The 19,973-nt window shown below is 40.6% G+C and overlaps 1 protein-coding gene across 3 annotated transcripts in view; it reads right to left on the reverse strand.

Annotated features, from left to right (window-relative positions):
- Nucleotides 1-376: 376 nt before the first annotated feature.
- FAM114A1 (family with sequence similarity 114 member A1) overlaps nt 377-19,973 on the reverse strand; it is a 91,864-nt gene continuing 72,267 nt past the window's right edge. For all 3 annotated transcript variants that reach the window (XM_064285956.1, XM_003411301.4, XM_010591413.3), the window contains exons 9-14: nt 11,953-12,044; nt 9,781-9,942; nt 8,805-8,944; nt 8,059-8,131; nt 3,927-3,980; nt 377-1,437 (exon numbers count right to left, since the gene is read on the reverse strand). In XM_064285956.1, the coding sequence (XP_064142026.1) occupies nt 1,336-1,437; nt 3,927-3,980; nt 8,059-8,131; nt 8,805-8,944; nt 9,781-9,942; nt 11,953-12,044 (623 nt within the window). In that variant the 3' untranslated portion in view covers nt 377-1,335. The remainder of the gene's footprint in view (nt 1,438-3,926; nt 3,981-8,058; nt 8,132-8,804; nt 8,945-9,780; nt 9,943-11,952; nt 12,045-19,973) is intronic.

A 19,973-nucleotide genomic window follows, 5' to 3' on the forward strand; every position in this document is an offset into this window, starting at 1 on the left:
TATTAAAACATCTCTACTTTGCCTGCATGGAACAAAAGCAGTGGACTCCATCAGGGGAATAAAAGCAAATGTGAATAAGAGATTCTTAGCCTTGCAAAGTTACAGGCTTCATTTGCCCTGGAGAGAGTCCCTGGACAAACATCCTGTGACAGTGCCTGCAGGGCTCTTGATAGCGCTCGGAAACAGAACCCCCACCTGGAACGAACGCATGGAGGTGGGGGGCGGAAGTGCCATTGACAAAGCCGCTCCTCGCTGTGGCCTGCCACGGATCAACAGGCCAGCTAGTCAACCCCACACATCAGTATTTTTTCTGCCCTTTAGAAGCGGTGCTGGTATTTGCCACTGGCAAGTGTGGTCTGTATATTAACGGAACACCATTTATTTTTATGACTCAACATGCCTGTTAGCAGATTTTTAAATTCAGTCCTATGATTCTGCTGTGTTGAAATTCTTTAATTTTCTATTTGAATACTTCTAAGCTGTGTAATTATGACCTCATGTGCTCATGACCATAACAAATCAATTTTAAAATACTCTAACATTAAATATATATATATATATTTACCCCATGTATAAAGTTTGGGATAAAAAAAATTAAAGAAATGCAGAAAAATAAAATAAATTGAAGGATAGAACATTAAAAACCACTACTTTACCTTGCTCTTCAAAGTTTTCAAGGTTTAGAAAATTTATTGCTATTTTTAGACATTTTAAGAATTACTATACACTTTCTTTCAGAATATCTGGCTGTACTAGGTGATCACGCTCCTGTATGGTAAGGACACAGTAGGTGCTCAATAAATGCTTGTTGAGAGAATGAACGACTATAAAGAGTCTATGACCATAAAGGCTATGTTCCTCTTTTACCGTAATAGGTAAAATCTCTAAGTAGTGTTATCTTTGCCCTGACATTTATGTAACAAAACAAAGTTCAATATAAGAACTGATTTAAAATAATACAATAACAATGGGAAATCTAAAGATTAAAAAAAAAAATCTAAGATCTACCCAAGAATTTCTAAACATACCATGCTTTGCCAGAAAAATGGAAATTAATATTTGTCAGTGAATTGCAGATTAAAGGAAATACTCAATACAAGCTGTGTAAGTTTAAATTAACATAAAGAAAACACAATTATTGGTTAAAAAAAAAACCATATACATTAAGAGAAATGATAACTCTCTTTAAACTTATTCTCAATACTGTCCGTGCAAAATTGCTTGAAGTGTCCTCAAACGGGCCTCTAGCCAGACGCTTAATAAACCTCCCCTCAAACGGCATACATTGAAGCTACATGGCCTCCATTTCCTTTAACCAGATGGGGTCAGGCATGGTCACGGCTGTGATTTCAAACAGCTGGTCTGGATATGGGAAACCTGCAGAATGGGCAGCAGCAGCTGGAAGGCGTCCTGTATGTACGTCGTGCTATTACAGCCCTGGTGAGAGGGAAAGAATGGGTTTGATCTTAACAATTCTTCCAATGTGATAATTTTCCTTTTTCTCAAACCTCACAATATTTGATTATATGTTCCTGGTCACATTGGTGTTTAAAGCAAATGTAAACACATTCCTTTGGATGGGGCTGATCCAGCTCTTAATTATCTATATTAACAGAATTCATTCATTCCAAATGAGGCAAGTCATTTCCACGGACGTTTAGGGTAGACTGATGTACTTGTACTTGTCACCCAATATGCCCAATCCTACCTATCCTTTTCCCAGATCAATGGCTGATTTTTTGGAAGCAGATTGCCAGGACTTTCTTCCAAGGTGCCTCTAGGTAGATTCAAACTTCTAAACTTTCAATTAGTAGCCAACTGCTTAACCATTTATACCACCCAGGGATTTCAAAACCAAATCAGTTGTTGTCAATCAATTCCTATTCATGGCAATCCCATTTGTTTCAGAGAACTGTGCTCCATAGGGTTTCTAATGGCTATGACTTTTTGGAAGCAGATCACCAGGCCTTTCTTCCAAGGCACCTGTGGGTAGATTCAAATTGCCAACCTTTTGGTTAGCAGCCAAGCGCTTAACCATTCGTGCCACCCAGGGACTCCTACAGGAAGCCCTCCAGATTAGAAGTTTTGTAATTTCCAGTTTTTGCAATTCACAGCTACTTTAGACAACTAGGGAGTCCTAGAGGCACAGTGGTTAAGAGCTCACGCTGCTAACCAAAAAGCCATTAGTTCGAATCTACCACCCACTTTTTGGAAACTCTATGGAGCAGTTTTACTCTGTCCTATAGGGTCACTGGAAATCCTGGTGGTGTAGTGGTTAAAAGTTTGGCTGCTAATCAAAAGGTCAGCAGTCAAATCCACCAACCGCTCCTTGGAAACCCTGTGGGGCAGTTCTACTCTGTCCTATAAGGTCACTATGAGTTGGAATCAACTTGATGGAAATGGGTTTGGTTTGGTTAGACAACTAGGGTCAAATCCGGCTTGTTAACACCTTGTGGCTTTAGCTAGGTGCCTTGTGTTTACCGATGTGCCAATTTCTCACAGTTTGGCCCCTAATGGAAGATTTTTCTCCACCTACCACAGGTAGAACACAGTGCCCATGACTCAAGAATGAGGACTCCTGGCTCTTTTCTTCTGTCGTACATCGCTGCTTCTGTTGAAGCCACGGTGGATGGGGGAGTTTCATACTCATTCAGCTGATGCTACAAAGTCCTGGCAAGTCATGGAGTGTGTGGTCACAGAGGATGTGTATCCATCTGGTCACTTAACAAGCAGAGGCTAAATATTTTTATCATTTTTGCCAGTCTGGTATTTTGTTGGAGCCCTGGTGGCGCAGCGGTTAAGAGTTCAGCTGTTAACCAAAAGGCCGGCAGTTCGAATCCACCAGCCACTCCTTGGAAACCCTAGGGGCAGTTCTACTCTGTCCTACACAGTCACTATGAGTTGAAATCGACTTGATGGCAATGGGTTTGGTTTGGTTTTTTGTTGGTGTTTTGTTGTTGTTAGGTGTTGTTGAGTCAATTTTTGACTCATAGTGATTCTATTTGACAGAGTAGAACTGTCCCACAGGTTTTTCTAGGCTGCAATCTTTGTGAAAGTAGATCACCAGATCTTTCTCCCATGGAGTCACTGGGAGGGTTCGAACCACCAACTTTTCTGTCAGCCACTGAGTACTTAACCGTTGCTCCATCAGGGCTCCTTGTCTGGTGCTTGTTGTTGTTGGTTGCTGTGGAATCAGTTCCGACTTATAGCAACCCTACAGGACAGAGCAGAATTACCCTATAGGGTTTCCAAAGAGGGTCTGGTGGATTTGAACTGCAACTGTTTGGTTAGCAGCGGAGCTCTTAACCATTATGCCATCTGGTACTTAAAAAAAACCAAAACCAAGCCCATTGCCGTCAAGTCAATTCTGACTCATAGCGATCCTATAGAACAGAGTAGAACTGCCCCACACGGTTTCCAAGGAGAGCCTGGATTCAAACTGCTGACCCTTTGGTTAGTGGCTGTAGCTCTTAACCACTATGCCACCTGGTGCTTAAAAAGAAAAAAAAAAATTTCTTTTTAAGCACCAGGTGGCATAGTATCAAAGGTTATTGTCAATGGATGGGAGTGCCCATTTTTACATAAAATCACCATCCAGCAATAACCCCTCATCGCAGCCAATGCTCACAGTGTTAAATCTGGTGTCCAATTTGGCCGCAGAGATCTGTTTCTACCACAGGAAATGGTGACAGAAATAACTTGCAAACTTAGCGTTTCTCTTTATAACCAGGATTTCTTGAAAATTAGGTATTGTTGCTTCATTGGCGGGTTTACAGCTGGTTGAGCTGCACAAATGTACTCAGAAGAGACTGTTGATGATAAGATTTAGAATTGCAATAACATTTGCTGCCTGGGAGAAAGACAAGAAAACGCAGCTCTAGCATTTGCTTTGATTTAGGAGCACTTTCTCTCTGGGGGCCACTTACCTCTAACAATACGCTATTGATCATGGGGTTAAGGGCCTCAGCCTTCTTGTTGCTCTGTGGAATCAAAAATATGAAGTTGATAGATTAGGCGTTCATACTACAAGGGTTGCCATGTAAAATGTAATACACTTGCTTTGTTGAGGAATCTTGTGTAGAGGAAGGAGAGGAGAAACTGGTCTGCTTACTGTAGACCGGGCTGTTTTTGGTGCTTCCTTTAGGTATGTGGTTTCACTCAATTTCTACAGAAATCCTAGGATTTCTGCACGAAGTCAATACCATTATAACCCCCAATTTAAAGACGATAAAATAGGGGTCACGAAGGTTGAGTAACTGGTTTAAGGTCACCCAGCTAGAAACGTAAGTTCAGATCTTTTGAACCTTGAAAGTAGGCACCAGGTCCTGAATTAGGGTAAGGGAAGTGAGGCTGAGTTATGTAAGTGCAGGGTTGGATTCTGTCCTTAGTTAAAATTTAACATTTTATCATAGATTTTTTTTTCTGCATTCATTTTGAATTTTTGAAATACTGCATTAAAATGTTACCTATCTTGATTGCTGAGTTTTTTTTTTTTTTGGTGCTCCTGAGGCAAGTCCCCCACTTGCCTTAGTCTCAGTCTTAGTCTGTAATTTTTTTCTTTTAAATGCACATATAAGCACTTGGTTATGTTTTCCAGATTACCAGCAAAATTAAATGTTTTGTAGATCCCAGTCTGACAAACACAAATATATATATAAATCACAGAGTACAGAGCCTGGTATGAAGTAGGGGCTCAAAAAGTGACAGCTAGTGTTACTATCGTTACAGCTACAGCGAAACTTGTGCGAGTTGGAACTTCACAGGACTGCCTTGTTTTTCTGGGCTGGGTCTTGCGAGATTTCCGCCTTTGACAGGGTGTAGTCTTACCACTTTTCTATTGCTAGTTTTAGGGGAAAATATTTGAGTTTTCCCTCTCTGATAGGTTTCTGCCTTACACAGATTCTGGCTTTCAGAGGTTTTATTTTTGCTATTGGTCTAGCAATCAATAGTCTTCTCCACATAAAATGTTCAATCTACTCTTAGACTATCAATCATTAAAAGGACTGGGGAGAGAGAGAGCAATCTTAATAGGTTGGGTTGCCTTACTGTACCTAGAAGAATTTATGGTAAACAAAAGTATATCAATTAAATAGATCTTTGCAGAACAGCCTGCTTTTACTGACATTGCTCTCCTGAGGGTGAAGTAATGTCTTACTAGGACAACCACAATGGAGTCTTGGGAAAAAACTCTTTAAAAATCCAGTCATTTTAGTAAGTAACCAGAAAATCCATTACGGTATTTGCTTTTATGTTTATTTGATTATCAACAAATGCCTAAAATATAATCAAAATGAGGGCAATAAAATGACATTGGTTTTCAGAATCAATGAGATGTGCAAGCAATTTAAATGTAGTCTGGAGAGCAATATACACTCATTAACGTCAAGTTATGAATAATGGCTGTTTGAGGGAACAGACTTGATGTAAATGATTCATCATAGCACGAGATCAAGGATACTGTCGTGGTGAGACGGTACTTCTTAATAAACTCTATCCTAGACTTAGATTTTTCGGTCTCCAAAATGACAACTTGTGTGCTCCTGAGTTGGAGTGCTCAAGCACGTGTACACGTGTGTATATACATGCGCATAAACTCAAAGACACACCATCTACATGAGCCTTGCTCCTGAGAGCGTGCATCAGGAACACTGACGTCACCTGGGAGCAAAATCTTAGTTCTCACCCCAGGCCTGCTGAATCAGAATCTGCATTTTAGCAAGATCTCCAGGTGACCAGGGCAATCACGAAGATGGCACAAGACTGGGCAATGTTTTGTTTTGTTACATGTAACGTCTCTATGAATTGGAGCCAACTTGACAGCAAATAACAACATACAGGTGGATCACTTGCACATTAAGGCTTGAAAAGCACCATGTTGGAACATGATGCATTAAAAGGAATGAAAAGTAACACCATGAATATTACTGTTATGGATTGGATTGTGCTCCCCCTCCCCACCCTAAAAGAAAATATGTGTTAGGCAAACTCTTAACCACTGGACCACCAGAGCCCCCAAAATATGTGTTAGAATCCTAATAACCCCTATACATTTGGATGTAATTTTATTTGGGTAGAGGGTTTTCTGTGTTACATTAATGAGGTCATACCACTGTAGGGCGTGTCCTAACCCTAGTCACTTCTGAGTTACGAGGAGCAGCAGAGACACAGAGATAAGTAAGCACAAATGGGGAAGGCAGATGCCATGTGAAGATCACCAAGGAAACGAGGATCAGTGGCTATAGAAGCTGAAAGAGACAAGGACCTTGCCCCAGAGCTAACAGAGAGAGCCTTCCCATAGAGCTGGTGCCTGAATTCAGACTTTTAGCCTCGTCATCTGTAAGAAAATCAGTTTCTCTTCTTTAAAGCTGCCCACTTGTGGTATTTCTGTCTCAGCAGCACGAGGAAACTATGATAATTACTCACTAATGTAGATAAATTAATGTTTAATGTGAATCACATAAAACATATACACCTTCATTACTAGACAACCCTAAAGAACCAGAGAGTTGGTTATTTGTCTGATGAGTCCGATGGGTAGCGAACTGGGGATTAATAGGAGGTCAATGGAGGGGCCTGGATGAATCAGCTAAGAAGGCCTCTGGGCCTCGATTTCCTCACTTAGTGAATGTGGAAAGAGTGAGGAGAAGGTACAGTAGAGCCTCGGGAACCCAAGCCAATGAGGCCACTCCATCCTGATTAAGACTTCTTACCTCCCTGCCAACCTTGCATCTCCACCAAAGTCCATGGGTTTCAGTTAGCCTAGACAACACTGAGCACACAAATGGATTTTATTGAACGTCTTATCAACAAGCAGGTATAAACATTGCTGTTTTATAAAATAGGCGAAGCAAACCAGGTTCCTTCACAGCAGAATGAATAGGTGGTGTATCGTTCACCCTTCATTAATCGGGTCATTTAGAGATGTGTAAGAGACAGGCATCTCTTGGGGTGACAGCTAGGTTCACAATCATTTCCTACTTTTTTGAGAACTACCTTTGGCCTTGAGAGGGGGGTGCACCCTGGCAACCAGGTCTGCATAATGTGACCCTGCCTTTAGTCATTATCCAGGTAGACACCTGCCCCACGCTGATGAGCCATGCAAACTTTCTCATCCAGGGACCCAGAATTTTCAGTGGAGAGATACAGGGTCTGGGGATTGATGCAGTTGAGTCACATCGATAGCAGTACTTTAGAGAGAGGGCCCATGATCTCTGGGGCTGGGTTCCCAGAACTGCATACGTTGCTCCTTTCTGAACCCCAGTGGGTTAGCATTCTCTGGGACTCTCCTCTGCCTTTAATAAAGCTCCCTGTCTGTCTAAATAATTTAGAGCTTGTTTCTGTTACTTGCAACCAAAATTAAACAAAAACCCAGCCTAAGTAAAACCTGCTTTATTTTATGGAAAGAGTCATCACTCTGTAGCAGGGCCTTTAAAAAAAGGTAGAAAGGCTAAAAGGAAACATTTTCCACTTGTCTTCTCTGACTCCACTAAGATGGAATTATATAATGTGACTGATTTCTAAAGAAAATAACCAGAAGCCACACTTCCAAATGAACGCTGAACCTTTCAGAGTTGTTACCTTGAGAAAAGAAACACTTATGCCAATTGGTAAAATGTTCTCTTTTGGTTAAAGTTGAGATATGACAATTAAGCAAAGAAACTTGTTATCTTGTGTGGCTTATAAAATAGGCTCTGGGGGCAATAGTGAATGAGAATATTCTAAAGTAATTAGATATTGAAAAAAATAGAACCTTCACTTGGCACTTGTTTTTCCCCCAAATAAAGAAAATGAAACCCAGAGAGGTTTGAAAACTCACCCAACCTCTCCCGTCTCTGAGAGACAGACCCAGGGCTAGAGCCCAGTCTGATGGAGCCATAAGCGGCCTGTCATTAGAGAAGGCACTCAGCCTGGTTTTAGTAAACATCACAGCACAGCTTCCATTTTATGGAGCCATGAAAGAAGGCATTGATTCCTCTACTTCTCCTCACAGCCCCTCAGAGATCTACACCCCTTAAAAAAAGGTGAAAAAAAAAAAAAGAGTCAATATTATAATCTTACCCCAAGAGCAGTTAAAGAATTTGTAAACTTCTTTGATAAAGAGGCCACTTCACTGCACATTGCAGTAGTTAATCTGAAATAAGAAAAAACAAAACAAAACAGGTATTTTGGGGTTTTCAACAAAGTAAAATAAATTAACTGGTATGACAATTACCGATATTAACATGGGCTTACAGTTAAAAGAACGGTACAGCAGTTCAAAGGTGCTCTACAGAAATGTGCAACCGGACAGTTTTCAATGATCTTCAATGATTCACAATCACAGCTTAATCTAATCCTGGTTTCTCTTCCGGTTTAAGTAAAAAAGAATCATCTAACTCGCCTGATCTCTGTTTTTGGAATCGAAATCGTATGCAGGATGAATACAAGGCTTGAGCTCTACTCGTATAGGTGCATAAACTCTTGCCAGGTGGCTTTCCTCCAACTCTGTCATTTTTTTAAATAAAAGTGAATGTTCAGTGAGGCACTATGTTAAGTACACTGTACTGTGTCTTACTTCAAATCTGTTCGTAAACAATTCCTGGAAGAAGTTAAGAAGCAGTTAATTCTTCTTTTTGCTAACATAACGTATTTCTTAAGAAAGTCCTTATCTCTTAAAATGACCATATAATGACGGAACTGGTTGAGTTGAAACTCGAATCTTGTGTGTGTTTGTGTGTGTATGCGTGTAGAAAAAAATATACAGATAGATTCAAATGGCATATATATATAAAACTGGAAAAGTAAGAGCTGGAAGTAACATTTACTTTATCAGGACTTTTGCTTGGTCCTGAGCTGGTTTTTCCTCTTCTTGTCCGTGAAGAATTAATTCTGCTACTTTATGAAGCTGCTCGATACAGCGCGCTGTGACTTCTGCCAGGCTTTCAATGCACAGCATGTACACTTCCTAAAATGAAGAAATACAAGTGCGAAAATGACCCACTAGGCAGATGCTTTTTTTTGAAAATGCTGTGACATTAAAAAATGACGTAATTCTTGGAAAAAAAAAAATGTGACATGAAAAAGTTTACCCGAAGATTGTGGGAGTGTCTAAGACTTTCTAAGTGGAAACGGTGCCATTGAATGGAAGCCCCATCAGGGCCCCAGGTATGTCATGAGCCTTGTTCACAGCTGCCTCCCCCAGAACCTGGAGCAATGATGGGCCCCCAGCAGGCAGGCGTTCACACACGCATGTGGAAGAGATGCTGAGTTGAGCAGACCTCAACAGAAACTTTTTCTTAGAGTGATCTAATTTAACAAGTTACTTTCTCTAAAATTAAAATTCAATGTAAGATGAAGTTATTGCAAACTCCTTTTTTGAACACAGGCAGGATATAAATTATGCACATATAAATTTATTAAACTACAGAATAAAAGCTATGGGAATGAAAAATTTTAAAAAATGCTTCAATTATCTCATTAGTTATAGGGCATAAAGATATTTTATAGTAACAAATTTGCATAGAAGATGGAACTTACCCTGAAGATAAATCATCTATGTTCTTAAAGATTTTTTTTTTCCTTTAAATTATAATCGTAAAGCTATGGAGAAATGCTATAGATTCTATGCTAATCCATGGACTGTCTTGATGAAGAAATTTTCGTGTTTATTACGTGACCACTCATACTTCTATAATAGGGAATGGAGTAAAAATAAAAACAAAATGGCCTCTCTTTGAAAATTAGGGTGTTAATAAAATTAACATTACTGGCCTACAGGTGGACAATCTAAATTTAATTTACCTCTACTGTCTTCATTTTCCTTTCTTCCTTTGTGTCTTCTTCAGGGTTTTCAGCCTTCTCTTCCTTTTCTTCTTCCTTGGTTCCCTCCTCTGGCTCTTTTGCCATATCTACTGACACCATGGTTTGATCTTCTTCCACCCAGTCATAAGCTTTTTTCATAGCCTGGAAACCACAGGCCAATCAAAGCAATACATTTACTGTAAAAATATGGAGACTAAGTAATTTCAACCCCAAGACTCAATTAAGCTGCCCTAAACCTTCAATGGTGGTTCTCTGTAGGTTCCTAGAATGGTGGGGGCAATTTCTGAACCTCCTTAAAAGAAGCCCTGTAAGGACCCCACATGGTGCAAATGATTTGCACTTGACTACTAAGCTGAAAGGTTGCTGGTTCCAACCCACCCACCAGGGCTGTGCAAGAAAGTCCTGGTGATCTGCTTCCATAAAGATTATGGCCAAGAAAACCCTCTGGAGCAATTCTACTCTGTAACTAATGGGGTCATCATGAGTCAGAATCAACTCTCTGGCAACTTCTTTTTTTTTTGTTTTAAATAAAGTAAGAAAAGGGACAAAATAGAAGGAAAGTATGGAGAAAACCACTGCGGGGCCTGAGGACTTTCTAAAAAGCATATTAAAATGATATTCTGATAAGAATAAAAATGACAGCCACACTGGAAGAAAGATCTATAGTATATTTTTCACTTTTCAGGACCAACTATAAAAGAATAACAGTACTTTTTAAATATAGGTTAGGAATTTTAGCGTTGGCCATTGTTAAAGCAAATTTCCTCATCTGCTGTGTCTCATGAAGCTCTTAATGTTTCATGAACCTAATAATGCATCACGCTGGGAAGATGAAGGATGGCTTGGCTGTTCTCGTATTTATGGCAGGTCTTCCAACCTCAAGGGAGGAGAAGAGAAGAGCTGTTGCAAAGAGCCTGGGCTGCTCTGTGACTAGCTTAATTTTATATGAATCTATGTGCACAGTTTAAGCAACCTGTGGCCGTAAAGATTATAGCTAAATTGTATAAGCAGAAACCACATCCCCCATCTCTTAGTCCCTGAATTTAAAAAGTACAGACTTGCCCAGAGTTTATCATTACAGTTGAAGCTGTTTGCTTAAGGGACAGCTGTTTCTGAGCTTATGCTAAACTCAATACTCATTTTAAAGCAAAGTTTAAGATGTCAGAGTGCAGAATGGCAAAATTAACAGCAAGAAGGTTTTGGGGGAGAAAACCCTACAAAACTCTCCAGATCTGTCTGCAGGAAGGGAGGCCCTTGATGTGTCCTCTTTGAGGGGCAAAGGTTTACCCTAACTACATAAATAAAGCAGTGAAGTCTTGAAGCCACCACACACACTGTCCAAGCAGTGGCAGACGCCGTACGGAGATGAATGAGGCAATTTCCCACTGTGTTTGAGTCACCGACTTGCCAGAATCCGTGACCCCTACTGGAGATAAAGAAATTACTCATCTCTTCACCTCACTGCCTCATTCTGCCCTCTCCTCACCCACCTTGATTAGTGAGTGCCTGTGTAAACCACTGCCTAAAAAGAGGGGGGAAAAAAAGCCCACAAAGAAAACAAAAACACAGTTTTAAGCAATTAGCAATCAGTGTTCTCACTAAGAAACGCTACAGCAAGACCCTGTACTGCTTGCAAGACATACTGCAGTATTAAAGAGGAACCCAGACTATTACGCGAGAATGTTCTTTGACATGAAGCAGCACCAGCGTTTCAGGTTAGAGGAGACACGTAGGTTTCCTGGCTGATGTGCCTCGCCTTCTCCCAGATTCTGGCATGTCACTTTAAAGGGGGGAGGATTTGAAAAAGCTCTTCGGGTGATTATGCCGTCCTCTCCCCTCCCCCATCCTGAATATAACCACTGGTCTAACATAAAATCCTATTTTGCCCAGAGAAGGTAAGTGATTCGTTCGAGGTCACAAGGTAATTAGTAGTCAAGTTGCAACTAAAATGCAGACCTCATGACACAATGTAGCACCTTCTCCACCATCACATTTCACTGTGTGGCTTCAAGTCTTGCCAACTGTAAACTTCCTTCACTGTGCAATATGGGGTTCTGGGGTTTTTCCATTTCAGATGGCTCTCTGGACTTTTATAACTGAAAACTTTTTTTTTTTTTTTAAAGCAAAAGTTTAGAATCAGATGGTGCTGACCTTATTGAGTTTGTCAGGTGTGGCTGCAACATGTATTTCAAAGAGAAGGTCTGTAAGCATGCTAGCAAATTCTTCTCCCCTTTCTTCTAAGCCTAGAAACAGAGAATGACAGGAGTAAGAAGTGTTGTTTAATTTTCATCCTTCAGAAGGTGGCAGCTCCCGCAACTTTACATTCTGTAGTGCACGTCGACAGACGAGATGGAGTTACATTCTGCAGTCCATGTCGACAGACTAGATGGATGCTGCAGTGTGGCCTCCAGCTGCCGGGCAATGATGAGTTTTGCCCACTCGAGAATGCAACAATAAGGCAGCTGTGTGCTGGGTGAAGGGCTGCTGATGCCTTGCTGCTCCCAGCTCTAGCAACACCAGGGCAGGGACCTCCTCTGTCTTATTCATGGTGATAGGTGCTTAATAGGTATTTGTTGAAAGAATGACAGGATGAACAAATGAATGACCTTTCTCAGGCATGGGAGAACTGTATTTATGGATTAGAGTATTGTTACGGTTAGCATTGCAACCTAATGATACCCAGTGTGCCCTTTTCTGTCCACAGAGCTGCAGCACTGAGCAAACAGAATTAGTCCCAGTAGGTTGTACGCTATCTGATGTAACAACATTACATCTCTGGAGGAATTTCCCAAGGTTACCTTGGAGACCAAGGTCCTACAATATTTCTCAGTGATCTGTCTGTCCTCCAGACTGGAAGCTACATAAGGACAGTGATAATATTTGTTTTGCTCATTTCTGAATCTATAACATCTAACACTGCCTGGAACATAAAAACCTGTTACTGCCGAGTCAATTCTGACTCACAGCAACCCTATGGGACAGAGTAGAACTGCTCCATAGGATTTCCAAGGCTGTAATCTTTATGGAAACAGACTGCCACATCTATCTCCTGCAGAGTGGCTGGTGGATTTGAACTGCCGACCTTTCAGTTAGCAGCTGAGTGCTTAACCACTGTGCCACCAGGGGTCCTTCCTTGAACATAGCAGGTGCTAAACAAATATTTATTGAATAACAAAACTGATATCATTAGTGGGCAATAAAGAGATCTTTAAGAGCTATGCTCTCATTTTTCTCAGTATGCATAAACCAGTGCCATTTTTAAAGCTTTTGATAACAAATGCTAAAGAAATGAATTCCACAATGGATTTGCCAGTTTTGGGGAGAATAAAGGCATCATTAATCTGGTCTGATTATATGGTCTTAAAATATGATGAGAAAAAAAAAAAAAAAAGATTGACTTATGCCACTGGGTAAGGTAGTACCTTCAAGGAAGACTAAGCCATCTGAGAAATACTTTATTTAACACTTGTTTGGACATGCTGTTTTCTGTTTTACAGACCAAATGGTTAACCAGCAGCATATGAAGGCAGCCAGAGTAATTTGTGGGTTTTTGTAAAACAACAACAACAACAAAAAACTTTGGCTTAAATCAGTATATTGTCATCTATAATTCATTATGTCCCTGGGTGGTACAAAACATGCAAGGCTGCTACCTGAAAGATTGGAGGTTCAAGTCTATCCAGAAGTGCCTTGGAAAAAAGCCTGGGATCTACTTCTGAAAAGTCAGTCACTAAAACCCTATGGAGCACAGTTCCAGCATACACATGGGGTGAGCCATATGATGATATCTGGGGGACAGCCTTCCAGACAGAGGCATAGCTAGCCCAATGGCCGGGAGGGAGTAGGCCTGGCAGGCTCAGGGAACAGCAAGGAGGACAGTGGAGCAGGAGCAGAGGGGGTGAGTGTGTGCATTGGGAGTGGAGAAAGAGATGACAGTCTTTGTTTACAATGAAGCAGATGCAAAAGTAAATCATTTTAACCTAAGGAGGGAAGTATTCTGTCGGATGGGTATCACAGCACCTAATCCAGTCCTCAGAGGCTTCCTGGAAGAGGTGACGTCTGAACAGAGCTGTCTTAGTTATCTAGTGCTGCTGCAACAGAAATGCCACAGGTGGGTGGCTTTAAAGAACAGAGATTTACTTTCTCTCAGTTTATAAGTCCAAACTCAGGGCACTGGCTCTAGGGGAAGGCTCTCTGTCCACTCTGGGAAAAAAGCCTTGTTTCAGCTTCTCTAGCCTGGTGTCCCTCAGCTCCTTGGTGAGCTCCAAGTGGCATCCATCTTTCCTCCATTTGTGCTTCCTTGCTAGTCTGTGTCTAATCTGCTTTTTTTTTTTTTTATGTCTCAAAAGTCATTAGGTTTAAGACCCACCTTACACTGATATGGCCTCATTAACTTAACAAAGAAAATTCTATTCCAAGTAGTATTACCTCCACAGGTATACCAAAACCAAACCAATTGTGGTGGAGTCAATTCTGACTGATAGCGACAGCGTAGACCTGCCCCATAGGGTTTCCAAAGAGTGCCTGGTAGATTTGAACTGCCGACATTTTGATTAACAGCCAGGCTCGTAACCACTGCGCAGCCAGAGCTCCTCCACAGGTACAGGGGTTAGGATTCCAACACATTTTTTTTTTGGGAGGGGAAAACAATTGAATCCATAGCGCGCCTTCAAGAATGAGAAGGCATTAGCCACACAGAGACAGACACAGAGTTAGAGATAAAAAGAAAGAGAGGGTGATTGAGAGAGATTGAGATTCCGTCAAAAGCTGAGGTTCTTTTTGCTGCTAACCAAAAGGTCAACATTTTGAATCTACCAGCTGCTCCCTGGAGACCCTGTGGAGCAGTTCTACTCTGTCCTATAGAGCCGCTATGAGTCAGAGCTGACTCGATGGCAATAGGTTCGGTTTTGGTTTTGGACAGAAGTCTAGATCTAGATCTCATCCTCTCTAGGTCGGCATAGGGAGAAGGGAAGGACGGGGGCACATCCAGGCAGCATCCACGAGGTCTCAGTCCCAAACTGCCACGTCCTTCTGCTTCTGTAGGAGGCTGTGTAGCAGAGCAGAAAGAGTCCTAGGCCGAGACTTGGAAGGCGTGACTCTACCCCAGCTGCTACCTTTAATGAGCCAGCCAGTCACACAGCTTCCTGACCTTCCACACCCTCCCCTCTGTGAATTCAGATTGGCAAAACCCACCCATCTCCTCCTCAGAGTTGTAAGGACCAAATCATACAACAAATGTGAAGTGTTCTGTAAACACTAAATTTTATGTAAATATATTGCTATGTGCTATGTAGATATAAATGTAGGGAGACTAAAAATGTTTGGGTGCAGTCAACACGAAATTAGAATGTAAGTATACTTTGTGTAGTGGCAGCTTTTAGATGTGCATTTAGTTATATAAAACAGAAAAAAAAAACAAGAACTTTCAGCAAAAACAAAACAAAACAGAGAGAAACAGTAGATAAATATAAATGATACAAAGATGTTGCAACAAAGAATACCTATTACTACAACTCTTGGTCTGTACATATGGCCAGGCAGATATTCACTAAGGCAATAAAAATAAAAAACAGCCTTTTTAAATCTCTTCACAACAGTGGTAAACCCAATTAGAGACCCATGACAGTGAGATAAAATTACACTCCACTGGCAAGACAAACATGCAAATCATGAGGTAATATTATTAAATGCAGAGGAGCTCGATATTAAATTTATCTAAAAACGACAGTTTATTACATTTTCTGAGACTACCAAATCATTTAGGAGGTAGGAGGTTTTTTAGCAGTGTAAGTGCTTACAAGGAAAAAAAAAAACTGATGAAAATGCGCTAATTTCTTGCAGAATTTTTGCTCTTAGATTGTCTGCTCATCCCCACTGATAAGAATCCTCTCTGTACCTTTTGGGTGATTCCCCAGCCTTTTTGAAGTTGTAACACTCTACCATAACTTGACAGATTTATGACAACCCCTTTATTCTTTTCTGCCAATTCTTTGTTAAACATTTGAATGACATTTATTAAATTATGTTAATTAAAATTAACAGTGCTTTGTTAATTTGGAGATACTCTTTGGGAAAATGAATATATTATGGAGAATATCAGGTTTTGTCACGTAAGGAGAGGCAAAGTTATCGTTTTTATTAGGCATGGTGTTCAAGGCTTTAATGTTTTTTGTCATATTCGAAATCCCAATTTACAGAAGCTCTATGCTAAGTCTTAGAAGGTTTGCACTCAACTACTAACCTAAAGGTTGGCAGTTCAAAATCATTCAGCAGTGCCATGGAAGAAAGGCCTGGTGATCTGCTTCTGTAAAGATTACAGCCAAAAAAACCCAGTGGAGCAGTTCTACTCTGTAATATATAGGGTCACCATGAGTCGGAATTGACTTGACGGCAATGGGTTGGGTTTAATCTAAGTCTAAGGGGTCCTTTGGCTAAAGAGTTTGGCTGTTAACCGAAAGGTAAGCAGTTCGAACCTGCCAGCACTCTGCAGGAGAAAGATGTAACTGTCTGCTTCCCTAAAGATTTACAGTCTTGGAAACCCTATGGGGGCAGTTCTGCTCTGCTCTATAGGGTTGCTATGAGTCGGAATCCACCCAATAGCAATGGGTTAATCTAAGTCTGGAACACACCACATTTAGCTGCATTAGTCAAGTTTCCTCTCCAAGAAATTTCACTAGTTCACGAGGCAATACTGCTTCGACTTGCACTGGCAACAGTATCTCTTTGATGCTGGGGGAATTTGGGATCTTTCCTTTATCCTTTCTGAATGACACCCCCAAAAGGACTAGCTCAACAAGCATCATGTAACTTGAAAAGAAACTACCTGACTCTTTTCGTGATTGTTAGTCTGGCAAAGAGGCATCCATATTAGTTCATCTTGGGGCCACAATACTCATGGCATTACTCTGACAGCCTGTGTTTTAGCTCTTTCATTTAAAAACAAAGACAAGGCTGTCATCCTTTGTGACTTTTAAAGATAATTGTTCACACACACTGTTCCCAAAATATCTCTTTGATAAGCACCTCTTTCTGATTCAGTATAATTGATTTCTTCTATTCAGATGCAAAGAGCACGAATCTCATTAAACTGAAGGCACATAAGGTCAGTATATGGGGCTAAGGAGGGAAATGCTGTTTAACCGACAGCTTACAAATGCTTAGAATAATTTCGCCCTGAGCACGGAGGCTGAAATTTTGAACTCTTGTGCTCAAGCTTCCCTTAAATGTATGTAACCTGCTGGGGCACAGAACACTTCCAGAGATTTGACATTATGAATGTATTAACATTAGCATTACCTTGCATTATGGGTAATAACAACAAGTACAATAATCAGCAAGGGCTACAATTTATTGTACATTTACTATTTCCCAGGCATTGTGATAGCATTTTTAATAACGGCAATAATAGCTAACTTTTTTTTTGAGCAGTTCTGTGTGCCAGGCACAGTAATAAATGTTTTTACATATATTACCTAATTTGATCCTTACAATAAAAAAAAACAAAAAACAAAAAACCCAGTGCCATTGATCCTTACAGTAGCTCTTGGGAATATGCATTATTGTCTCCATTTCACAGATGAAGACACTAATTTTAGAAAGATTATGGGTAGTCCCTGACTTTACAATGGGGTTCCGTTTTGATGACGTTCCATTCCAATGACTTACAATTCTAAGTCAAATACCTCTTTTTCAATTTTCGTCATTATTGCCTTTCATTATCAGTATCTTTATAAATACGATCTTAATTTGTCTTTGGGGGTTGGAAACATTACATATGAACAGACAGTATGTATGAACATCTGCTGAGTGAACATGTGACAGTGATAACATCAGCAGATTATGCACGGCAACACCGTATGCAGTACAAACAAAATAGTCATAAATAAGAATACTTAACTCAGGGACTACTTGTATATAACTAGCCGAAGGCACACAGCAACTAAGTGGTGAAAGTGCTTCAAATGGGACCACTGAGATGGTCCCAGGAGTAGTCAGCCTTGTCCATGGTGGCTCAGCCTTTCAGCATGACGTGTATGAAACGACTGTGGTTGTGGGCTTAGTTTTGGCAACAGTAAGAAATCACTTTCCATGGTCATGTAGTTGTTGTTAGGTGCCGTCAAGTTGTTTTCAACTCATCGCGACCCCATAGGACAGAGCAGAACCGCCCCAAAGGGTTTCCTAGGTGGTAATCCTTTTTTTTTTTTTTAATGTTTATAAATATATATATTGAACTTTAGATGAAGGTTTACAGAACAAGCTAGTTTCTCATCAAACAAGACACACATTGTTGTATGACACTGGTTAACAACCCCACAACATGTCAACACTCTCCCTTCTCAACCCTGGGTTCCCTATTAGCCTTCCTGTTCCCTCCAGCCTTCCAGTCCCTGTTCCAGGGCTGGTACGCCCCCTTAGTCTTGTTTTGTTCCATGGGCCTGTTCAATCTTTGGCTGAAGAGTGGCCTCATTACTGAGCTGAAAGAGTGTCTGGGGGCCATACTCTCAGGATTTTTCCAGCCTCTGTCAGGCCAGCAAGTCTGGTCTTTGAGTTAGAATTTTGTTCTACATTTTTCTCCTCTATTGTGATCCCTGTTAGAGCAATCAGTGTTGGTAGCTGGGCACCATCTGGTTGTACTGGGCTCAGTCTGGTGGAGGCTGTGGTAGATGCGGTCCATTAGTCCTTTGAACTAATCTTTCCCGTGTGTCTTTCGTTTTCTTCATTCTTCCTTGCTCCCAAAAGGGTGAGACCAGTGGAGTATCCTAGCTGGCGCTCACAGGCTTTTAACACCCCAGATGCTACTCACCAAAGTAGAATGTAGAACATTTTCGTTATAAACTATGTTATGCCAACTGAGCTAGATGTTCCCTGAGACCATGGGCCCCACAGCCCCCGGCCCAACAATTTGGTCCCTCAGGGAGTTTGGGTGAGTGTATGGAACTACTGTGGCCTTACCTTGTACAGGTTGTGCTGGCTTCCCCAGTATTGTGTACTGTCTTACCTTTCAGCAAAGTTACTGCTTATCTTTTGTCTATTAAGTGTTTTTCCATCACTGCATCCCCTTTCTCATAACCATCAAATATTGTTTCTTTTCATATGTAAGCCTTTTCATGAGTTTTTACAGTAGTCGTCTCATGCAATATTTGTCCTTTTGTGATTGACTTATTTCACTCAGCATAATGTCCTCCAGATGCATCCATGTTATGAGAAGCTTCACAGATCCATTGTTCTTTATTGTTGAGTTTATTGGTGTCATTTTGTAGTGTTTTTTTTTTTTGTGGTGCTACCATTGTCTTGGTTACTCTTACTCTCCTGTGTTGAGTTCCTTTTGTTTGTGGATTTCTTTTTCATTTGTTTCTGTAGATTTTGTTTTCATTGAGACTTTATGTTTTCCTTCTTTATTTTGATGAGTAGGTTTGTTAACTTTCTGTACGGTTACCTTGAAATTTACCCTTGTCTTCCTAGGTAATATGTTCTTATTAGTACTTGGCATTGCTTTGCCTTCCCGTCCATTAGAAAGGTCTATACCTATACCATTTATTCCCTCTTTTATTGTTCTGACATGGTTGTCATTTTCAGATTAACCTCTCTGGTTCCCTGTTGCAATTGTTTTGGTTTTGGACAGTCCTTGAGAGTTCATTTCCTAGGTTGGTATCTGGCTGGTACAATCTTGTGTACTAGATTCAGGCTGTGGTCTGATGTTGTTTGTTCTCAGACTAAAGGACTCCCTTTAATAATTCTTGTAAGTTGGGTTTTGTTTTTACATATTCCCTTAATTTCTGTTTATTTGGAAACGTCCTAATTTCATCATCATATTTGAATGAAAGTTATTCTTGGTTGGCAATTTCTTTCTTTCAAGGTTTTATATATATCACCCCATTGCCTTCTTGCCTGCATGGTTTCTGCCGAATAATCAGAGCTTAGTCTGATTGTTTCTCCTCTGTATGTGACTTTTTGTTTGTCTTTGTCTTTGGTTTTAGTGAGTGTGATTATAATATGCCTTGGTGATTTTCTTTTGGGGTCTATCCAATGTGGGGATCGTTGAACTTCTTGGATGGTCAGCTTTTCATCATTCATGGTATTAGGGAAGTATTCTGTCAGCAATTCTTCAATGATCCTCTCTGTGTTTTGTTTTCTCTCCCTGTTCTGGAGCTCTGATCACTCGTAAATTTTTG

The sequence above is a fragment of the Loxodonta africana genome, chromosome 5 (assembly GCF_030014295.1).
Source record: "Loxodonta africana isolate mLoxAfr1 chromosome 5, mLoxAfr1.hap2, whole genome shotgun sequence".
NCBI lineage: Eukaryota > Metazoa > Chordata > Mammalia > Proboscidea > Elephantidae > Loxodonta > Loxodonta africana.